Source organism: Otolemur garnettii, unplaced genomic scaffold (genome assembly GCF_000181295.1).
Source record: "Otolemur garnettii isolate 467f Iridium unplaced genomic scaffold, OtoGar3 scaffold00006, whole genome shotgun sequence".
Lineage (NCBI taxonomy): Eukaryota > Metazoa > Chordata > Mammalia > Primates > Galagidae > Otolemur > Otolemur garnettii.
The window spans coordinates 1,237,327-1,261,670 of record NW_003852401.1 but is presented as its reverse complement, the minus strand read 5'-3'; the positions used below and the strand labels follow the sequence as shown (position 1 = coordinate 1,261,670).

At 35.1% G+C, this 24,344-nt stretch overlaps 1 protein-coding gene across 1 annotated transcript; it reads right to left on the bottom strand.

Moving 5' to 3' along the window:
* Positions 1–4,988: 4,988 nt before the first annotated feature.
* CUNH9orf72 (chromosome unknown C9orf72 homolog) lies at positions 4,989–24,344 on the bottom strand. Its single transcript, XM_023508202.1, has 10 exons — positions 23,679–24,344; positions 22,513–22,572; positions 18,981–19,076; positions 18,209–18,273; positions 16,711–16,783; positions 14,651–14,767; positions 12,659–12,894; positions 9,273–9,330; positions 6,982–7,091; positions 4,989–6,894 (listed from the first exon to the last, which is right to left on the bottom strand). The coding sequence occupies exons 1-10, from the start codon at positions 24,120–24,122 to the stop codon at positions 6,708–6,710; spliced, it is 1,446 nt and encodes a 481-aa protein (XP_023363970.1). The 5' UTR covers positions 24,123–24,344; the 3' UTR covers positions 4,989–6,707.

Below are 24,344 nucleotides of genomic sequence, written 5' to 3'. Positions count from 1 at the left end.
TGCAGGTAAAAAAAACTTGCCACCCAGAAAAATGCTCATTTTTGTACATGCAAACTTGTGCAAGCATCATTTTTGTACATGAAAAAATGTACTTGCAAACTTTTCCTTAAAATTTTAGTGGTATCATTGGGATAACATCCAAGAACTGCTGTGTGTTGGGGGGTGCGGTTTCCATAAATCCAGAATTTGGGAAAACTTTAAACCTGAGATTAATGGTATGGAGATACTATTCATTCATTCAGAACTTACTGCGTTTCTTTTTTGTGGAAAGCACTATGTGAAAGCTGGAGATACGATGACGTGTAAGACAAGGGCACAGTCTTATGGACCTCACAGTCTAATGGAAGACACAAACAAATCCATAATAAGGATGTTGTAAGTACTATGCTACAACTGTGAGGACAGAAACTAATAGGAGGGTAATTAATTTAACATGTATTTAATAAAGATATTATGTACCAGGCAATTGGGTATAAGCTAGTGCATAGATAAAGTCTCTGACTCATGCTTAAAGTCTGGAATGTTCTCCATCTGGAGTGAGGGGAAAGGCCTGGAAGAATGTGACACCCACCTAAGGTGAATCCTGACTGACATGTCAAGCTCATCCAGATAAGGAACCAATAGTATGCCTGGTAGTGGGAGCAGCACATCTCCAGGCCCAGTGATAAGGGCAAGGTGAGCCCGAGGAGTCTGGAAAGAGTTAATCAGGTGTCCTCATGAGGGTATGAGCAAACAGAGAAAAAGTGGAGGGGTGTGCTAAGGCAGGTCCAAGGGCTTCATGGTGCATCGTGGGTTTTATTGTGTATTGTGGTTGTCATTGAGGGTTTTCTAAAGCAAGTGACTCAAGAGTTTCACATTAGAAAGATCACTCTACTTAAAGTAGAGAAAATGGGATGGGCAAGGAGATGGGGGTGGTTAGTGGGCAAAACCATGGAGACCAGAAGCTGTTGAATTAACCTGGATGAGAAATAACAAGGTCTTAACAGCAGCAGTGGAGATGGAGTAAAGTGTTCAGATCTGAGAAGTGTGGTGAGGCCTCTTCAGAGTTCATCACGGGTACCCTCTCTCATTTCCCAGAAAGACTTTTGCCTAAGGCAACACTGAGCTATGTGCAATAGGTAGTTGTGGCTCAAGCTGAGAAAATAAACTTGCTGTTGAGGGGTATCCCCTAGAATCATGGCTGTAGAACTGTTGTGGTTTAACAATCAGGTTTGGGAACTCTACATTTAATGGCTTTACAATGAGGATAACGATGACAACTTCTGTATAATAACTGCCACAACTCAACTTCATTGCGCACTTACTCTCTGCCAGTTATCCCAGGTTAATCCATTTAATCTTGAGCAACCCTATGAGTTCTCTTCTTAAAGAATAGGCAAGGACAGTGAGGCAGCATGGAAGTTAAATATTTTACCTAAAGTCACAGCTTGAAAATGGAAAAACAAAAGATTTTTGAAAGTCTGAAAGTCTGGTTCCAGGTCCCAGGCTCTACTATCTGCCTATAGTGACAGGTCCTTCTGCGTAAAATTCCGTATAAGCATTAAGACTGACTTTTTATTGTTTGTTATGAATGTTCTGAACAGTCACAATAAAAAGGTCCCTAGAATTCTTTAGGGGAGGTACACAAAAGCTGGGTGTGAGTGTTTTTGCAGATTCAGGCTCCAAAGAACAGAAAAGAAGAAAAAACAAACAATGATGTTTTTAAACAATGAATGTTGTTTTCCTTTAGTCATAAGGGAATTTTAAAACTTGACAAACCCATTCAGCTTTCAAAGCATTCCACATTCCCCACCCACAAGCAAATGCCAGAAGATGCCAGTTTGAGCCAACTCTATGAACTACGGAATGATTTTCTAAATACTGGATCAGATTTCTTAAATGTCCATACTCATTACATGGATACTTACCATTGTCCTAATTGCTCTGATGAAAAGTGCTTAGCAATTTATCAAGCAATTAATTTAAAAAGAACATTTCAGCAAGAGATGAGATAGTGAAGCAGAAACAGAAAATGGTAGGATATTAATACTTCAAAAAAATTGAAAATCACTGCCTAAGGTCTTTGAAATTTTAGAAGTGGATTGTGCATAGGCTCAATTTGAATGAAGGATTTTCCAGGAGCAAAATTATAAAGAATGTAATTTCCTCAATTTATAGGAAATGATTCTTTTTGGAGAGGACAAAAAAATGTTTAATATGCTCATTACATTCATCCAGCTAACGTTTACAGGAAGCATGCCTTGTAAAACACCACGCGAGGCACTGAGATACAAAAATGTAAAAGATAGGAATCTTGTTCTCTAGCCTAGCTGGGGAGACAGACAAGCAAAAGAAAAGTATGATATAAAAACGCAACAAAGGAAGTTAAGCAGAAATAACAAGGTCTTAACAGCAGCAGTGGAGATGGAGTAAAGTGGACAGAAAGAGGGATGAATAGAACTTTGGGCTAGGATTTTGGACTTAATTCTTTAAGTGTTGAAGAGCCATTAAGCAGAATGATCACCAGATTTAATTTTAGAAGGATCATGCTGTCATCTCTGTGAAAAGTGGGCTGTAGTGGGGGAAACATTAAAGACAGATTGAATTCCACTCTTTATAGAAATCATTCCACAATGCTCTGATACCTCCCTTTTTGTTATTTCCTCTTATCCCCCAAACGCACACAATTTAGAAATTACCTTATCTTTTAACAACATTATTTAATTTCCAAGTTTTTGAAGTTTTCCTGTATGTCTGTTACTGGTTTATAATTTAATTCCATTGTGGTCAGAGAACATGCTTTATATGACTTGAATCCTTTCAAATTTATCATGATTTGCAAAAGCTGGGAGCTGTGGCTCATGCCTGTAATCCTAGCACCCTGGGATGCTGAGGCAGGTAGATTGCTTGAGCTCAAGAGTCTGAGACCAACCTGAGCAATAGTGAGACTCCACCTCTACTAAAAATAGAAAAACTGAGGCAAGAGAATCACTTGGGCCTGAAGTTTGAGGTTGCTGTGAGCTACGATGATGCCATGGCACTTTACCCAGGGTGACAGAGTGAGACTCTGTCTCAGAATAAGCACATAAATAAATAAATGAATACATTTTTCATGACTTGTTTTATGGTTCAGAATATGGCCTACCTTGGTACATGTTCCATGTCTCGAGGAAAGAACATGTAATCTATTGCTGGGTACTGTTGTGTTCTGTGTACGTCACTTATGTTAAGTTGGTCGATAACCTTGTTGAAGTTTTCCATGTCCTGATTTTGTCCCCTTTGTTCTATTAAACATTGTGAGAAGGGTATTAAAATCTCTAACTATAATTGTGTGTAATTGTGGATTTGTCTTTCTCCTTGCAGTTCCCTCAGTTTTTGCTTCGTATATTTTGAAGCAGCTATTAAGTGAATAAACATTTAATTGTATTGCTATGTCTTCTTGTTGAACTGAGTGTTTTGTCATTATGAAATCATCTTTATCCTTGGTGATTTTCTTTGCTCTGAAATCTACTTGTTTGATATTGACACTCTAGCTTTCTTTTGATTAATGTTAGTTTGGTGTGTTTTTTTTTCATCTTTTTAATTTTAATATTTGTTCTTCATTTTTAAGGCATGTTTCCTTCAGCAGCGTATATTTGGGTCTTGCATTTTTATCTCGTTTGACAATCTTTTTAAACGAAATTTTTTAAATTAGCAAATTAAAATTGTATACATTTATGGTGTACAACAAGATGTGTGGAAATAAGTATACCTCGCGAAAATGGCTAAATCAAGATAATCAACAATGTATCACCTCATATACTTATTTGCAGTAAGAACACTTAACATCTACTCTTAGCAATTTCTGTGTATACAATGTGTTTATTCTATTTAATTATTTTGTTTTTGACCTCTGTTGCCCCAGGTAGAGGGCAGTGGCATCATCGTAACTCACTGAAACCTCAAACTTCTGGGCTCAAGCAATTCTCCTGCCTTAGCCTCCCCAGTAGCTAGGACTACAGACATGTGTCACCATATTTGACTAATTTTTCTGTTTTTTATAGAGATGGGGCATTGCTCAGGCTGGTCTTGAACTCCTAGCTCAAGTGGTCCTCATGCCTCAGCCTCTCAAAGTGCTAAGATCATAGGCATGAATCACTGCACCTGATGTACAGGTAGACATCATGTGTATAATATGTTATTAACTATGTCATTACGTTGTACAATAGATTATTTTTATTTCAAAATATTACAGGGAGGCTAATTTTCTTATGCTTGAGTCAGGGTTATAAATGTGCCCACCACCCAGATAATGTTCACCATACCCATTAGGTAGGTTTTTGCCCACCCCTCCTCCACCTTCTCTCCAGCTTGCTTCCCTCTGCACACATGTGCTCATTGGTTAGTTTTAATTTAATAGTGACATAGGACAGATCTTAAACATATTTCTAATGGAAACTCTGTATCCTTTGATTAGTAGCTCCTCAATCTACTCTCTCTCCCCAAGACCATAGGTATCATTATCCTACTCTCTGGTGAACATTATTTTACATTTGAAATTATTACTATATAGCATTACACAGGACCTTTAAATATATTTCCTTTGAAGAAATAAATTAGTTCTATCTACTTTTTTTGAGACAAGATCTTGCTCTGAGACCCAGACTATAGTGCAGTGGTATTATCACAGCTCACTGTAACCTCAAACTCCTGGGCTCAAGAAATCCTCCTGCCTCAGCCTCCCGAGTAGCTGGGACTATGGCTGCACACCACCACACCCAGCTAATTCAATAAAAAAAAATTTTTTTTTAAGAGATGGGGTCTCACCTATGTTGCTCAGGCTGTTCTCAATCTCTTGGGCTCAAGTGATCTTCTTGCCTTGGCCTTCGAAAGTCCTAGGATTGTAGGTGTGAACCACCTTGCCCAGCCAAAAAAAAAGTAGATCTAGCATGACTATCAGCTGAAGAGAAAGCTGACCAGACTTCTAATACCATAGTAGTGCCTTTCCTGAATAAATAACTGAAAGAGACAAAATTTCAAAGATATTTTATTCAAAATTCTCCATCTAGGAGAGAAGATATATAACAATGTTTACACATGCTTTAATAACTTATTTCACTGTACAACATACATTCTCCATAACAGTTCAATAAACCAGCAAAAGAAAATAGCACTTAAATAAGAATCTTTTGTGTACAAAGCATTGAGTATGGGACACTACCAGATGGCATCTACATTTTTTCTTATGAGTGAGTGACAGTATATCAGTCATCTATTTCAGCATTTGTCTTAAAATCAAGATGTCTGCATCTTTCTAATTCATGTGAAAGCTATTATGACCTTTCAGCATAGAATGCCTTTTCATTGAATTTGATGTGAGGAGGCAGAAGGGCTCTCACACTTTATCCCTTTTTTTATAAAGATATTTTCCCTTTCATGTTAATTCAACAATTTTAAATAAAAAATACTTGTGTTTGTCTACACTACTAAGTCAACCTTGTTTTAGCACAGAATTACATTAATCAGTTATTTCATAGCCAGCAAAATGGTCCAAACACATTAAAGAAACAAATGAAACAGATCACTAAGTTCTGCCAAAGTAGCACCTAGAAAAATAGCACTTTAGTATAAAGTTTCTCCTGCTACTCTTTATATGATGCAGGCAACAACTTCAAAAACAGGGGCAGAGACATACTAAGGAAGAAGACAAGGAACTGTTTATGTTCCTTAAAAAAGATCTTATTAGTTAGCATATTCTCTGATGCATTTTATAATCTCAGTTACAGTGATTGCCTAATCAGGTACATGGTAAGATTCCATAAGAAGGACAAGATGGAAATGACTGACCGGTGAAATCTGAACTCCAGTGAAATCTGAACTTCTTCCAAGTAATTATATTTTCCAAGGAAAAAAAAGGCACAGGAGGCGCACATTTCAATTTGGCTCAAAAATAATGAAAATTAATTTAAGAAGTTGGCAATAAGTACTAAAACATAAAGTACAATTTCCTATATTTCCTTGGACAGAGCTCAACTATACAGGATATTGACAGCAGCAATAACAAACACAAACAATCAAAGACACCCTGACTGTGGTTTCCCCATAATCAGGGACTATACATAACTGCTTGGCATTTCTGCACAGACTGAATCCCAAGGAGTAAGTCTACAAAGTAGGATCTAATAATTAATTTCAATTAAATATTTGCTTGATTAATATTTTCTTTCTAAAGCTTAACCTATGTTCAAGCTAACTTCCTTTCCATAGAACTGAAATGATTTAAATGCTCTAATTTTCAGTTGATTGAAAAAGTATTACAGTAATTCCACGCACCAAGGAACACCATAAGATGAAAAGTCCACTGGTATTGTATCTGTGAACGGTAACTCGGATTTCACTTTCATACTACATACATGTAAACTAAGAATCATGAGTTTCAAAAAACAGTAGTTGTGGTCAAGTTTATATCCTATTAGTTTATCTTTAAAAGATAGCAAGAATATTTATCATAATTGTAAACATAAGTCTGTATCCCAAGAGAGTAAATACAGAAAAAGAGAGACCCAACGTAACAATGCCCCTGACATGCCCTTATAGACTCTTGTGACAACTGTAGTGTAACTAACTTAACTGCAATTGCTGAGTACGACTCGGGTGGCGTGACGTGGGTAAATGATGTTTCTCCAAACCACTGAGCTACTTTAGCAGCAATCATGATTGTGGTGAAATAGACTCATCAAGTTACACATTTAAAAAGTCATTAGAACATCTCGTTCTTGTACACTAGTGTAGAAAGGTCTTCCAAAGATAAAAGAGTGTAGGCCTGGTTTAATTTTCTCAGCTAGAGCCATTATTATGTTAAGATCGCCCTCTGCTGTTAAATCAAGGTCTATCTTCAGGTTCCGAAGAGATTTAAAGGGCTTTTTCCCCTTCTGCCTACAGAAATAATAAAAAGAAAAAAAAATTATAATATAGAAAATATCCAAAGCAAAGGTTTTTCTTCCACATATGAATTTTACTCACGTATCATCTTCTATATATTTTATTAGTGTCAAGGCTTTTCTATGAAGGACGAGTAGGAATTGTGCAAGGAAAGTACTCCTGAGAGATAAACCAGGTTTCAACTGAAAGACCTGCAGGAAGATGAGCCATGTTAATACACTGTGTGCTCCCAATTCTTCTTATACAGCACCATCAGTGTTGGAAGGTGCCAGCAGCCAATACACACTAGAGCAGGGGTCCTCAAACTTTTTAAACAGGGGGCCAGTTCACTGTCCCTCAGACTGTTGGAGGGCTGGACTGTGGGCCCTGGGACAAGTAGGCTGCTAAGGCAGGATAGGCAGTGGCGGCATAAACACCCGGCGGGCCGGATAAACGGCCTCTGTGGGCCGCATGTGGTCTGCAGGCCGTGGTTTGAGGACGCCTGCACTAGAGCATCTCTTCAACCATTTCCACTGATGACTCTAACAGATAGGAGTATAGTAGAAGCACAGGGTCTAGAAGCAATCTCACACTTTATAAGTTTTCTATTTTATCCTTAAAAATGCATTCAAATTTGGCACTCTAATTCGAATATATCCATGTTTATTTCATTATTAAAATTTATTATGTGTCTGGGTGCAGTGGCTCATACTTGTAATCCTAGCACTCTGGGAAGCCAAGGTGGGTGGACTGCTTGAGCTCACGAGTTCAAGACCAGCCTGAGCAAAAGCAAGACCCCATCTCTTCTAAAAACAGGAACACTGAGGTAAGAGGATCACTTGAGCCCAACAGTTGGAGGTTGTTGTGAGCTATGACACCATACTACGGCACTCTACTCAGGGCAACAGCTTGAGACTCTGTCTCCAAAAAAAACCCCTCAAGGTTATGTTATTTCATATTGTGTTACTTAACTTTTTCTGCCTAAATCTTCTAATAAAACTGAAGTTCCCAGAAGTTGAGACTTCAAATAAAATTGAAGCTTCCAGAAGTTGTGATTTATTCATATAGCTATATACTCTTGCTGGAGCGAGAGCGAACAGAATGTGTGTGGGGGTCAGGGGGTGGGAGGGACTTTACTTCAGCTTAGGAAGCATAACGTTCCATGCTATGAATTAACCTTGACCTTTGTGATATGTCACAGACAACACAGACCTGGATTTAAAATTTCTAGTTAACATAATGATTTCATTATTTCAAAGGTACATCTGTGACAGTCTCCTGGCCTGATCCCCAGAATGATATAACGACAAAGCTGTAATATTAAGAAATAAGTTCTAGGGTGGTGCCTGTGGCTCAAAGGAGTAGGGCCCTAACCCCATATGCTGGAGGTGGGGGGGTTCAAGCCCAGCCCCAGCCAAAAACTTCAAAAATAAAGAAATTTAAGTTCCATATAATGTAATTTTTTTTCAAATGTGTAATTAAGCTGATACTTTTTAAAGAATGAAACAATAAAAATGCTATCATTTAAACATAAGTACACTTTTTTTACTCTTAACAATTTTTTTCATAACTTTGTATATTAATACATTTATGGAGTACAATGTGCAGATTTTATATGTAATTTGGAATGGTTACATCAAATTGGTTAATACAGCCTTCATCTCACTTCTTAATTATTGTGTGAAGACACTCTACTCTTAATAAATCTGACATGTACGCTTGCAATATGCACCATAGGTGAGGTCCCACCAATTTCCCTCCCTCCACTCGGTCTCCCCCAACATAAGTATACTAAGCTTTAAAAATAGTTTTGACTTAGTTTAGGCAAATAAACCCAACCATGCTCCCCTTTATATTTTTTTGAGACAAGGCCTTGTTCTGCCTCCTATACTAGAGTGCAGTAGTGTCAGCTCACTGTAACATCAAACTCCTGGGTTTGAGCCATTCTCCTGACTCAGCCTTCTGAGTAGCTGGCACTACAGGTGCGTATGACCACATGTGGCTAGTTTTAGAATTTTTAGTAGAGACTGCGTCTCACTATATTGCTCTGGCTATCTCAAACCCGACCTCGAGAAATCTTCCCTCCTAGGCCTCTCAATGTGCTAGGATTTTAAATATCAGCCAGTGTGCCCAGCCCCATACCCCTCTTTTAAAGAAAAAATAACCCTTGAGTTATAGGTCAGTGCTTGAAATTAAAATATTTGTTAATATACAGACTATTCCCCATTAATAACTCAAAAATCATTTAGATGATTTAGAAAGATCAAAGATACTACAAAAAGATAAGGGCTTAATTTTATAATGTTGTATATACAGTACAGAAATTACAGGATACATTAAAAAAGAAAACATGTCTTATCATTTGTTCTAACAATCTCAAGTTCAATGTTTACCTGATCCAGAAAGGCTTTTACTAGAGTGTCTCTGTGTAACACATCTTGAAAAATATTCCTATGAACAAAACAAAAAGACCAAATGTTGAAAGAGCTATATAAATTTATTTCCATAATCCTTCACTCCAGCTAATGTTTTAAATTCTTATAAACGAGATATTACATATAAACATATTTGTAAGATTAAACATGTATTTGGATATACAAAATATATTTTAATTTTAACTCAAGGAGATATTTGTATATTACTAGTGCTGATATGTAATTACTTTCTCTAAAGAGTATAAGCAGTCCCCAGGAAGGATATGTGTGCATCTATTAACCTATTTTAGTACCCTCACCTTATAAAAAAGTATCGAGGGCCCTAGGCAGCTAATAAATAAAACTGCCAAACCTTTCTTTATTTTTTTAAATCTTCAGACAATTTTATTTCTTTGAGGGCTTTTTGCTTTTTTTTTTTATAAACCCTTGTGTCAAGGGTTAACTACCAATTTGCACTATCTCAAAAGGAAAAAAAGCCAGCAACAAATACACATACATCACTATGATCACCAAAATGAAAGCAAAGGAAAAAGAAAAGAAAAACTTGAGTAGCATTAGAGAACACAGTGGTTTTGCATTAACAGACCTAATATCTGCAAGTAACATAAACCAGATACCCAAGAAAATATGACCTACCTTGGCAATGACAAGGTGAAAAGTCAAGACATAATGACCACTTGAGACAATGCCTGTCTAACAACACTTACGCTGTAACAGGTGCTAAACAAAACAAAAAAGATAGGTGCTTTCCTGGACTCTATCTCTCTTCCATCTTTTCTCTTTCACATTCCTCAGGTTCTACTCAGTCAGAGGGGTAACATAACATTTAATAAGGGAACAGCTTTTTAACTGAAAGTGATAGGAAATCATCCTCTATTTGGCAGGGTTGGCAGAGAAAGAGGATGGGTGTGTGCACACAAATAGGGAAGTACCCAAGTTCCCAATCTTAGGAGACAGGTTCCTCCTTAGGAGGAGGAACTGAGAAGGGAAAAACAATGTTGCCATTTCATGATTGCTAGCTTGGCACTGATAGGACCCCTCCTTGGGCTTTAGAAAGACAATAAGGCTAACTAATATTTAAGTCTAGTGTTGTAAATACACATGTTTCTTTGATTGAATGTCTTGGTCATAGGTGAATTGGTTGAGGCAAAGTGTTAAAAGAGAATCATTTCAGGGACTGATTTGATTTGTTGTTTTTTTCTTTGAGACAGAGTCTCAAGCTGTCGCCCTGGGTAGAGTGCTATGGCATCACAGCTCACAACAACCTCAGACTCTTGGGCTTAAGTGATTCTCTTGCCTCAGCCTCCTAACTAGCTACTCCAGGCGCCCTCCACAACACCTGGCTATGTTTTTTTTGTTGTCATTGCAGTTGTCATTGTTGGGTTCGAACCTGCCAGCCTGTGGCTGGCACCCTACCCACTGAACCACAGGCACCACCCTCAGTGACTGATTTTCAACCTGTTGGCAGTGACTGAAATTATTTTAAAAAGTTAAAAATAACAGTAAATAACATTTAAAAATATACTTAAAAGTAAAAATAAGTCTATAACATGTAAAAGTAACAACACATAATCTGGTGGTTGAAAACATTATCTTTGGACAATTTGTATTCAGAAAATTTGCTTAGAGATAGAAAGGAAATTTAAAAATTCACATCGTTTTGTCATAAAACAAGGGTAGCTGGCTGATCATAGTATATCAAATCAGCAAAACAAACATAGCTAGATAAAAATGAGTAAGAATTTTAAAAAACATACACGTGTTCTTTAAAAAACAAAACCAAACAGAATACAGAATGATTGCAAACCCATTCTCAAATTCACTAAATTACCCAGAAAGAGGTCCTAAGCAACCAATCAAAAGAGAGAAAAAGTACTAAACACTGTAAGAAAGAAGAAAATACTGGAAGGAGCACATTAATTTTGAGAATTTCTACATGCATATCAAAATTACCAATAGGTGAACTCTTAGTGACGTGTAATGCCAGTTTGACAATTCATTTTTTAAACCAATTCCCCCAAAACTTTCTGAAGAACCAACACGAACATGAGAAAACTGGGAAAAGGTTGGGTCCTGATCAAGTCATCTTTCTGTGCCTAGAGACACAGAAGGCTGGGGATCCTTTGGACCTGATGTTCCTATTCTGTGCTTTTAGTTAGCACAGCATTCAGCTACTGGTGCTACATATGTCTGTCACCTAAGCTCAAAAATTTTCCTTGGCAGCACAGGATGGGGTGCTTGCTCTGATTTTAATACTGCCTGATATACTTGATTATAGTTAACACTGACTGAGTACATTCTATGTGCCAGGCATTATTCTAACCACTTTTCATTGATAGAAAGAGAACTGTAATAGTATGTTAGAATTCTTTTCCTGGTTTTAAAACATCACCTACATGTTTTTGAAGGGGTTTATCATTATAGATTAATCATCATCATTTTTTTTAATTGGGTCCACACTCAAAATTTAATTATCATTATTTTTCCCATCAAACTTTCTAGTAAAAAATAAAAAATAATTTAAAAAACAAAGTAAAAAATGCTCTATTTATATGTTTCAACAGTTTTGCTAAATACATTTTTTAAATATTCACATGTCAAGGAAAAATAGTGTTGGAATTACTTTTTTGGTTTAGTTAATAAGCCCAATTACTGTTTAACACCAGACCAGTGTTTTTCAACCTTTTTTATCTCATGGCACACTTGAACCTACAGTTAAACTTTCACAGTACACTAAAATTATGTTGACTAAAAAAAAAAAAAAGAGTGAAAAAGAATATACTTAACTATGCTTTGAACTTCTTTCAAAAATAATTAAAGATTTTTAAAAATTCCCACGGCACACCTGAGATCCTCTCAGGGCTCAGCAGTTGAGAATCACTGCAACAGCCCACGAGCGACTCAGGCGCTGAGACTCTCCAGGTGGCCATTATAACCCCAGCACCTAGTACAGTGCTTAGGAGCTCAATACATACTTGTTAAATAAATATTTAAATATTTATTTTAAGGGCTAGTCTTACTTATTTTGGAGGAAACATAATCATACAAAAAAATGAACATTTAAGAAAAAAATGTTTGGGCAGCACCTGTGGCTCAAAGGGGTAGGGCGCTGGTCCCATATGACAGAGGTGGTGGGTTCAAATGCAGCCCCCTGGCCAGGAAAAAAAAAACAAAAAGAAAAAAGAAAAAAATGCTTGATTAAAAGTTTCTTTAAGCATAATTCCACTAGCAATGTTTCTTTCCTTTTAAACACAATTTGTTTTGTTTTCACTCATAAAAAATAGGCATTGTTTGACAAATTTCATATTGTTTGACAACATATCAACAGGCAGAACATTACATACAAATCAGGAGTGAAGCTTTCATCTGTGTAGATGATAGTGTCCTGAGTCATGTCCTCTTCTGAAGTGGCCCTCCAGAATGCGGTCAGTTCTGATCTCATGTACCTACGTTGATTGTAAATATGCTCATGACAGGGTGGCATCTGCTTGACAGTATTGACATCCACGTCTATGTGTGTGGTGGGATATGGAGCATACATGACTTGCCGGAAAGGTAGCACAAAGCTTCCAGTTGAATCCTGTTAAAATGAAAGGAAAATGTAAGGTCTTCTATGCCAAATGTTATGAAGAATTACTTTTTTAAATAAAAAAACTGGTTTGGTTCAGGAAATCCATCTCTAAAAATGTATCCTAAGAACTTATTCATGATTGTGTACAGAGCATAAGTGACAGAAGTGTTCACTATAACACTGGTTTTAATAGCAAAACATCAGAAAAAACTTAGCATCCAAAAGGAGAAATGGTTAAATAATGAAAATGGGGTCATTATTTATTTGCTAAAAATGAAGTTATTGAAGTTTTGGTTGAAATTAAAAGATGTATATAATATTCTGTAGAAAAAGCAGATTAGAACATGCAGAGTATAATTCAATGAGGGAGGAAATTTAAAGAAAATACATATAGAAGAAAAAAAGACTAGAAGATATATGCCAAATATTAACAAATATTAACAGTGGTTCTTTCTTAGTTACTCTATGCTTTTTGAAAGTCTCAAGGAAAATGTATTTTTATCAGTAAAAAATTTACTTCTTTCCAGGCACAGTCAGTTGGGCAGCCAGTTACCATGTAACACCTACTTGTGTATGAGGTACTATGCTGTGTCGTATGAATAGAAAAGAAGACAGAGGTTATTTCCATTTTTCACTCTTATAATATTGTTGATAATCATTTTTGTATAATGTCAAGGTGTTTTCTGGATGCATGGAGAACTCTTAAATATTTTTTCATTAAACTATAGTTTCAAGTTTTTTTCTGTGTATCTGGTATAGGTCTCTTTCAGGGCTAAAATTATATAATTAAATGAAAGGGTTCTGAGAAAATAAGTGTTAAGCACTTTATTATGCCTCTAGTAGGAAGAAGTTCTATTTTCAGATTTGTAAAATTCAAATCAGAAATGTTTCCTAATCAGAAACTAGTTTCTATATTTAAATACTATTATTCTGAGTTCATAACAGGCATATTATTAAAAATACAAAGATGAACATAACTTTTATTTGCAGTAATTTTTAATATTCTTTTCTTTCATTTTGCTGTGCCTACATCCTCAAGAAAGCACCCACTATGAGAGAATTACAGAATTACTAGAACTATTTCTGCTTGTTTTTGACTATATTGAAATACTGACAATAGATTCAACAGTGAACAACTGTCTTCCCCTTTTTACCGAAAATAATTGCTAATTTACATGTCTGTTTTGCTCCTTGAGCAAATAAAAATTCTCAAAAAGACAAAATTTTTTGTAATATTTGTGATATATTAGAAACGTACTTATTTTACAAAACATGGGAAGTGCTCAAATCCTATATATTTTTTAAAGATGCTTTAAGGTTTTTTGGTAAATGAATATGGTATGTAGGCACAAAATGGTAACACAGAAATCAAAATCTATTCAGTAAAAAAAGAAATGTTCCTATTTTAGATGTACAACCTGATTGCAACACGTATTTTAAAAAGAAAATCCTAAAACTAGACCCATAGTTACAGATAACCACCTGAGAAACAAAAGATATTCCCTGGTGTCTCAGTGATAACACTAACCATAAATCTAGAAGACATAATATTCTTCTATGCTCAGAGCTGTGTAAAGGAAGTCAGTTCTAATCCAGGCATATAAAGATGCGATACATAAAATGCTAATATTTAAAATGTTTATGAGAGTCTCAAGATAGTTTTTTAAAATTCTTTTTTATTAAATCATAACTTTGTTCACTGATGCATTTAGTCTCAAGATAATTTTTAAAAATTGGTTTCACTTATGATAAATGGGAACTGTACCTTTAGCAAGCCTTGTACAAAGAGACCTGACTCATACTTAAATGATGACTCTGCTTCACATAATCTGGAGCATTTTCTCTCTGCTGGAGTCAGAAAAAGGCATAATGTTCTCACTATCTATAAAATAAAAGATTTTAGCATTAAAATATGAAGAAAAAAGAACACTGATTTACTTATGAAAGAAATATGAATAGGAATTTTGATTGTTATTGTTTATAAAGTATATCCTAAGAAATAAGTATTCCTTAGTCACTGTCACCATAACAGTTCATGGGATTTAATAGCTGTTGCTTAAAACAGGTATTCTGTGGTCAAATAAATTTAGGAAATGCATGGTAAATTTACTGCATGGTATCTCAAAACCTGTAATGTTTGAATCTTTATTATGACTCTTCAGATAAATGATACAATATGTAGACTTTCTCAAAGTAGAAAATAACGACCTAACGTAATCACCAATTGTATCTCTACCCAGCAGCAACTGTTTTCCAAACAAGCAAATAATTTTGGACGAGAAAACTAAATGCATTTAAATTAACAGAATTATGGTTTCTATTTAGTAGTTATACATGTGAAATTCATTATAAGAAATAACAGAGTGTTCAAATCCTTCAATGGAAAGAGAATTAATTCTATGAAATTTGATTAAAAATAAGCAGGTCATTGGTTGGGGTTTAGAAATATCTGAACATGAATATTTGAACATGAGTTGACCTACAACTCTGCTAGGAAAAATAAAAAGTCACGTAACTATGTTCAAATTCAGACTACATCCAGAATTATTATATGAAAGCACTGGTTTTCAAGCTAGAGCAGTGGTAACTTTTTTCTTAAATTTAAAAGATAAAAGGGAAGCTGTTCTGCTTAAAGAGGTTACAGGATGAGAAAACGTTTAAAAAATACAGCTCCAACCATGGAGCCTATCTCCCTCTGTAAAGCAGACTGAGAAGTCGCTTGGGATAACAGAAATAATAATAAACATCACTAGTTCCTAGATGTAATGGAATGAAAGGTATACTAATCTCTCATAAATGGTTATGTGAAGAATATAGTTTGATAAATTAAGGCTCATAGCTTATTACAGAAAAAATTACATCATTAATATCTTTGTAAAGTAAAAATTGTTCCTAACATACTTTAAAACTTTAAAAAAAATTAAGTTTGCTTAAATTGATAGCTATATGTACTTATCTTTGGATTCTAATTAATGAAGAAAAGTGAAAAATCCATTAGTTTATGGCCTAATGCTTGGAAATTTAACTGTTCATGAATTCTTTATTAACTCGTATAGCACTGAAGGAAGTGGTCACAAACATCATGGAATAAAGTACAACCTCCCTTGACCCCTTCATTGCAATAGTTTCCTAAAAGGGATACATATGGGAGAAAACCAAAATAATGATACTGAGATCAATGATCAAATAACATGGTTTTGGAACTGGCACCAAAAGTACATGGCCCTTCATTTTTATTAAACATAAGGAAACAGAAGATGAATATATTTAAAAATACTCGATTTTAAAATATTCTTAAAAATAATTTATATACAACCGAGACTAGTATTTACCAGTTAATGAAGTAAATTGATAGGCTCGGCACCTATAGCTCACGCAGCTAAGGTCCCAGCCACATACACCAGAGCTGGCAGGTTCAAATCCAGCCCGGGCCTGCCAAACAACAAAGGCAACTCCAGCCAAAAAATAGCCGGGCATTATGGCAGGCACCTGCAGTCCCAGCTACTTGGGAGGCTGGGGCAAGAGAATTGCTTAAGCCCAGAAGTTGGAGGTTGCTGTGAACTTTGATGCTACGACCCTGGCACCCTACCCAGGGTGACAGCTTGAGGCTCTGTCTCAAAAAAAAAGTAAATTGATAAATGACTCCTATACAAATAGGTTATTTGAAACTCATTTTTGCCACAAGGTAGCACAGCAATTTGGTAAGATTATATTGCCTTCTTATACCATTAGATTTTAATTGCACCTTAGCTTTTAAATGATAACCCATGGTATGTTGGAAGTACAAAAAAGTCAGATCATTGGCTAAATTATAAAATAAATTACCTTATTTACTTTCTCTGCACTGCTCCCTACTACAACAGAACAGCCACAGGTTTGCAAGTGTGAGCTGATGGCACTGTAAGTTCAAGAAAACAGATTAAACACAATGACTGTAAAATGACTTCACAAACACGAACACAAACAGAGTGAGTGAACTTCAAATAACTCAGAATAGCTTTACATGATAAACACCAAACCTGTCAGTACAGGGTGTCCCAAAAGTTACCACATAAGGGGAAAATGGGAAATCGTAGCTACAAGTACTTTTATTTACAAAATATTCATTAGAAAATTTTAGAAAGAGGTGGCCAAAACACAGAGAATATTTTATAAATATTTTATAAAATTCTGTAATGAATATTTTGTAAATTAAGATACATTTAGCTACAATTTCCCATTTCCCATGATGACTTTAGGGGTGACTTTTGGGACACCCTGTATAATGTCATCTTTTATTTGTCTCTAAATATACATTTTCCAGGGGCCTCTCACAGAAATTCTCTCCTTTGAGCTTTACAACAACCCAGCTAGTTAGTAAAGTATCATCATTTTGTAGCGGAAGAAACTGATGTGTAGAGAGGTTAAGTGATGGATCTAAAGTCAAATAGTATTAAATATGATGTGTGAATGGCTGACACTGAACAGATTCAGGACCAAAGTGTTTCTGATTCAAGCCATTAAGGCTTTTAGGTTAAAACCATTCATACCTCTGATATACCACCATGAACTTAAAGGAAAATACTGTGGACATAAAAGCAAAATATTTTATTATTTTACTTGCTATTTTTAAAAAATAAAATTTCATGATAATCTGCGATTGTAAACACCAAAATAAAACTAACACATGTAGAGTATTTAGTGTAGGGATTAACATGTCGGTACTCAATAAATATTCTAAGGAAAATGGTAACAGTAATTATAACATTTTCCTTAGAAGATACAGAAAATGTTAGCTACTAGCTAAAAGTGCTGGACACTGTTCTAAGTGCTTTATATGATTTATCTCACTCAATACTTGCTATTATTATTATTCCTATTTTACACATGAGTAAAGAGAAGCATAAAGATTCAGGTACCTTGCATAAAGATTATACAGCAGTATCTCAGGCTTAAGTAGCCTAAGTTTGTCTAAACTTAATTTGCAACTTAATCTGAAAGGCTTCTTAGTTTTAGCTTAGTTTTAACTTTGCAACTTAATTTGAATGGCTTCTTAGTTTTAGATTTAATGAGAACTAAAACATGAAACCAAAATAAAACAAGGTATTATGATTTTTGCCTAGGCACTACAGAAACTCAGTTTCTTTAAATGGAAAGAGGAGTAACATCAAATATGTATCACACACATACAGTAAGTGAAAAAATAAAAAATTTTAGCAACAGTTCAAATATGCAATGTTGTTCTTAATAATAATCTGAGCAGGTACATATTCTATTTTCTTTCTTCCAAATCTTGTCAAAGCTGAATATAAGATTTGGCTTTTACAAAAACACAAATTCTTACTTGAGAAGAAAGCCTTCATGACAACTGTCACCAATATCATCGTCATTGAGCACTGTATCAGCTATCTAAAATGCACCAAAAAATTAAGAAAAATTTAGTCTGGTTATAACACTGTGTTGAAATAACACTTTTAATGTACAAGTTTTCTGAAACCTAAATTCAATATAAACATTGTCTTCATTTCTGAGAATTAAGACTCCTCATAAAACAACCTATACACTATCATAACCTTCTGGAACAAATGTGAAAGCCAGTCAGGCAGGTTCAACAAGTTTTACAAGAACAATTTCCTCTTCTGAGCTGTCAGAATCAGATCAATCTTAATTATAGAAAGCAACAAGAACAGTTTCCTAGTGATACCTTTATACACATAGTATGTGATTCAAAAAGTCCTCAACAAATTAAGAAAACCAACTTAGGGAATGTAAGTAAATTTCCACTAACAGCCACCAATTTGCATACTGCTTTGTTTCAATAAACACTGCATTACATACTAATTGCTTCTTAAGGGCTGGGAAGCTCCCTCTACTAGGAATCATAAAAATGGTGAAATCAATTTAATTTTGTCATTATTAATTTTATCAAAAAAGCCTCTGTTTTGCCAAAAAATTCAGGATTTTTGTGTGCTTGTTTAAGTTGGGTAATATGAATAGTAGGTACGATAAAATGATTACTACCGAAATTAGAGTATACTAATATACATAATAGTAAAATAACTCAAGGGAACTGATAAAGAATATAGTTGTTCCCATTTAACAATATACAAACTTACATTTATTTCTTCAGGAACACTGTGTGATTTCATAGATGAAAGCAGTTCCATGACAGGAATCACTTCCCCAGTAAGCATTGGAATAATACTCTGACCCTGTAGATGAAAGGACAATGAAGTGAAGAGAATCACATCATATGGGATAAGCTGAGCAATAAGAAATTTAAAACAAAAGCAAGAATAACACTCGCAGATGAAAATAACTTAGTAACCTGTCTACAAGTCTACTACCATGTTTCTCAGAAAATAAGACACTGTCTTATATTTATTTTTTCTCAAGAAGACACTCTAGCACTTATTTTCAGGGGATGTCTTATTTTTAGTAAGTATAATACTTACTTAACAATCTACATTTATTCAAATACAGTTAGTTAAGTCATCTTCTTCTGGAACCTGACAGGGGGAGCTGACCTTGTTAGTGGGGCTGGTGAAGTGATGTGTGAATTCCTTTCCCCTAGTCCTTCGCACATGCACAATAGGATGCCTGTGACCCGGGTTACCACACACACACACACACACACACACACGCGCACGCACGCACGCACGCACCAGCGCAGGTGTGAATGGCTCCGAGAAAGGAGCTGTGGCAGATAAAAGGTATTCCAGTCTTCCTTATTGCTCTGTGCCAAAATGCATGCCCATCACTAGGTCTTATTATTGGGGTAGGGCTTATATTTAACAAATGCATAGAAATCCTGCTAAGGCTTATTTTGTGGGTAGGTCTTATTTTTGGGGAAACACAGTATTCTCAACTATTTCTAAAGGATATATGTGCTATCCAAAGCTTTCATTTTTCCAAGAATAATTTTCTTTAGTGAGCATGGAATCACTGGCTTATCATTTACTGCTACATGCAATAATTCAATCACTATGCTACAATTCAGAACATTATCTCCTTTGAAATTTATTTCAGATATAAAAAGCCTTATTAATTAAAAGTCATCAACACATTGCATATTTTAAATTGAGGAAAGTCAAGCATAAAAAGACTTTGAAATCCTTACCAAATAACTCAGTAGGAAATCCTGAATCAATACCCAACCTGCACATTCACAATAAGGTATAAACCTACCCAAATACAAATCAAAATCATCATGATATTTCAAGAATCAATAAAACAGAAAAGTTTTCTTTAGTTCTTTCACTATAATACTACCTAATCTACTTCAAAAATGTAATTTTGAAATTTGCAGTTTCTAGAATCAAACTGAAAACTCAATAAAAAACCCCGTAAATGTGAAATGCCTTCCATATCGCTGAACCCTCCTTTATTCATTACCGCCACCAACCTCCTAGTTTTTGAACCAACCTGAACATGTAAACTTATTGACATATAGATGAAATTGTTAAATATCTATGAATTTTTAGCTAAACGTATTTTAAAAATCATATATTATTTAAAATGAATAACAGGGTTTTTTCCCCTCACTCACATTTCATGAAATTATTTTATTCTAACTCTTCACATGCATCTTTAACTTAGGGTCTGTTCTCTCAGACTCAGAGCCAATTTGGGGGTTTTTCAGAGTCCTTTATTATATAAGTTGCTTGAGAATTTAAATCTGATGCTACCTCTGGAAATTTTATCCTAGGCCATAAGCTCATTTGGATAATATAGAAATTTTCATTAAAAAAATTCATCCTATGATAACCTCCAGAACGCATCACTTACTGTTTTTGCTTTTTGAAGTAATCATTAAAATGCTTATTTACAATTATCACATACCAGCCAACAAGAATGACTGAATCTTTGTTAAATTTCCTTCTTTGTTAAGTGATTTTATCAGATGACAGCTCTAAGTATCCCAAACCAGCACTGACTGAAGCTGTTTCAGATTAATATGTCTTCCTCAAGAAATATTTACTGTTCAAATTAAAGTCTTTGAAAGCACAAATTATGATATTTGCAAAGACTCAATTATAAGGTAACTCCTCTTTTTCAGAAAGAATAATTTGGGAAAATAGTCTCCCGTTAGGTTTAGGCCTCTGTAGTATTTCATACACAGTATCTCAGACATTTATCATCACTGCAAGTGAATGGATATTCTCACTGAAACTCAATAGCAAAAACAAAAAATTCTAAAGGTTAAATACAGAAGAGAAGCTAAAAGAAAATCCCCCAAATTTCTTTTCTTCCTTGTACTTCTCTAACTGGAACTTCTCAACAGTACAATGTTTCCCCTTTAGAAACTTCAGATTGTCTCAAATAGGCTTTCCTCCTGACTTAGAAGGATAGGATAACATTTTCAAACAGAGCCCTTAAAAGAACATAAATTCATTAATAGCGGTACTTAACAAGTACAGGTTTCTGATTTGAAAAAATAAAATCCCAGTAAAAGCAGAATTTTATTTGGCCCTAAATTTCCTTGTGACAACACTACTTAATTAGTTCATAACTAGCAGGTTAGAAACTGGTCAAAGGTATTCCATCTCTAAGGACCCTGCTTGTTGACCAGTACATAAAGGCTGGACTTCTCTGGTTGAAGGGAAACCTTTTCCTTTAAGTCACAGACCTTTTCTGAGAATTACTTCTTCCAGACTGAAAAGCTCTTTATAAAAGTCCAAAGATAACAATTTGCCAAAGAGATCATTTATAGAGTTTTGTGTTTTCCTTATTTATGTCCCTATATTTTCACAAGTCTTTAGAAAAATTAGTTTTGAAAGTATCGTGTATCTCAGTCATACTGTGTAGAACCAGAGAAAAGGCAACTTGGCTAGGGTTAAAACAAGTGGAATTTTACAAGGAGGAGCAATGGGGGTACATGACAGGGGCGATGGGAGTGAAAGTGAAGCCCTAGCGATTGTCCTTCAGGGCAAATTATTTCAGCTCCCTACACTGAAATGGTTTGCATTTAATTTCTACAAGGGAAGCATTGCCCTTGCAATTATGCTTCTCAAGCTCTGGTGTCTGGTCCCAGGGGCATTCAAAGCCATGGGGTAAACATGACACATTTTCTAAAAGGGCTAACAATACTGGAAGCTTGAACGGTAAAAAGGTAAGGAATGTCACTGGCAAATTTCAATAAACAAATAGCTATTCCACAGAATAAAATCAAAATTGCATGAGTTTTAAACATACAACATAAAATTTTAAAGAAATACTGTGCTTAAAGCTAAGCCTACACTCCCATATAGACACCTTAGGGGTATACACACTCTCCTCCTATTATAGCTACTTCTATGGAATGTGTGAGAACCAATACCTTAAAGAAAATCTCACAGAACATTTTTTATTTTTACCATAAACAATTTATTCAAAACTTAACTCTATGCAAAAAGAAAAAAAGTGAGAAAAACATTAATATATAAATGCAATTATTATTTTTCTTTGTTTACTTATTAACTCTTCAAGCATAAGATACGGAAATTTTCACCCAGTTCATTCTATTCACCTCCATAAAGGCTCTGTTCATTTTCAGGCTCTCTCTGTCAAACGAACATGTCTTCAAAGCCTTAACAAAAACAGCATCAGATTTATACAGGTATATAAGCCACGGTGATAATATCTGACAGTATGCAGACTGTACTTTACCTGATCTTCCATTCTTTCTGTGCCTTCTAAGACAATTTTCTGGACATTTTCTTGCCGTTCCTAAGCAAGAGAAAATTTATTTTTTAAAAAAACCTCACAACATTTTGAAACTTGTTTATTTTTTGATGTAGACATGTTCTTGTGTAATTCAGTTCACAGTTAAAATGTGTAATTCAGTTCACAGTCTTGGGACAAAAAAGGGGGGGGCGTAGAAAATTAACAAATCCATGCTCTCAAGGATACTACAAAAATAAAATCAAAACACTGTTCACTCTGCAGTGAAAAAACAGGTAATATAGCATAAAGTAATCAATGTAACATCAGCAAGCTTTCAAAAAGGAAAATAATGACTTGTACTTTTCAAATTAAGTAAGATCAAGATGAATCTGGGGAATACAGAGCCTTTTGATTTAAAATGACTTTCAAATCATGTGAGAAATAAGGAGGTAAGCCTGCAAACACAGTAAAAACACTACTTTTACTTTTCCTTACAAAGGGAAGAAAGCTTTGTAAAATTGATAATGTAGTAATGGACTTCCAGCTTAGTGTCAAATTGCAAATTAAGAAGCAGAATTCAAATTGCTCTTCAGATATGCCAAAGTATACTAAAAAATATAGTATACACTATATATTAAAATATATGATTTAGGAGAAAACAATAATTTCCTCTAGCTTAATCTGAAAAATTAAAAGGACTATCTCCTGGGAACCCTTCAGTCCAACCTCCTCAGTTGACAAATTTGAGAACCTGGCAAAGTTAAAGGGATCAAAGGCTACATGGCTGACAGCTTATGAAACAGTTGTTTTGAACTGTTATACTTAATAATACATAGTAGTAACTGAAACACAGGGTCATGCAACAAAAGAAAAAAAAGGTTTTAGAGTCAAAGGCTCCCAAGACAAATCTAGGCTCTACATTTTTTTTAACTTTTCTAAGCTTTAGCTTTTTAACTATATTGTGGAGCCACCATCTCCTACCTCCCACAATTATTTTGAAGAGCATAGACATCAGACCACATCTGCATCTACTAGAGTAGATGCAAAATAAACAACATCTATTGTGTGATGTTACTTGCATGTAATTTCTAACAATGATAAATAAATGTGTAAGCAAACAAACTTTCGGTGGCTAGGTTAGCAAGATTAATAAGCTCAAAACCACTCACCTTATGCATCCATATTCTTCCTTTCCGGATAATGTGTGTTAATCTATCAACACACACTCTGTGAAGTGGGAGGTAGAAACTAAGTTCTGTCTGTGGAAGTATAATTGATAGCCCGTATGTGCTCCGATCTCCATTCCAGTTTCCATCAAAGATTAATGAAACAATAATCACTCCTTTTTCAGATAAGACAAAAAACTTTACATCTATAGCACCACTCTCTGCATTTCGAAGGATTTCTCCATTTAGAGTGTGGTTGGCAAGAAAAGTTATTTCTCCATCACTGAGAAGTACCTGTTCTGTCTTTGGAGCCCAAATATGCCTTACTCTAGGACCAAGAATATTGTCCCAGTAAGCAAAGGTAGCTGCTAATAATGGGGATTCACCACTTAAAGCAATCTCTGTCTTGGCAACAGCGGGAGATGGTGGTGGGCAGAGAGTCGACATCACGGCATCCCAACTGTCACATTATCCGAATGCCCTTGAGATATCTAAACAATGACATATAAAACCAGTGATCAGGTTCAGCAATTTTAGAGGTACCCATCAAACCACGAAATGATTTAGACATACACTGTTTTCCTCTTAAGTCAAAAGATTTAGGAGATTGTTATCTCCTACAAGGATAGAGACATTCAACTAGTATGGTAGATGCACAGTAAATGTTCA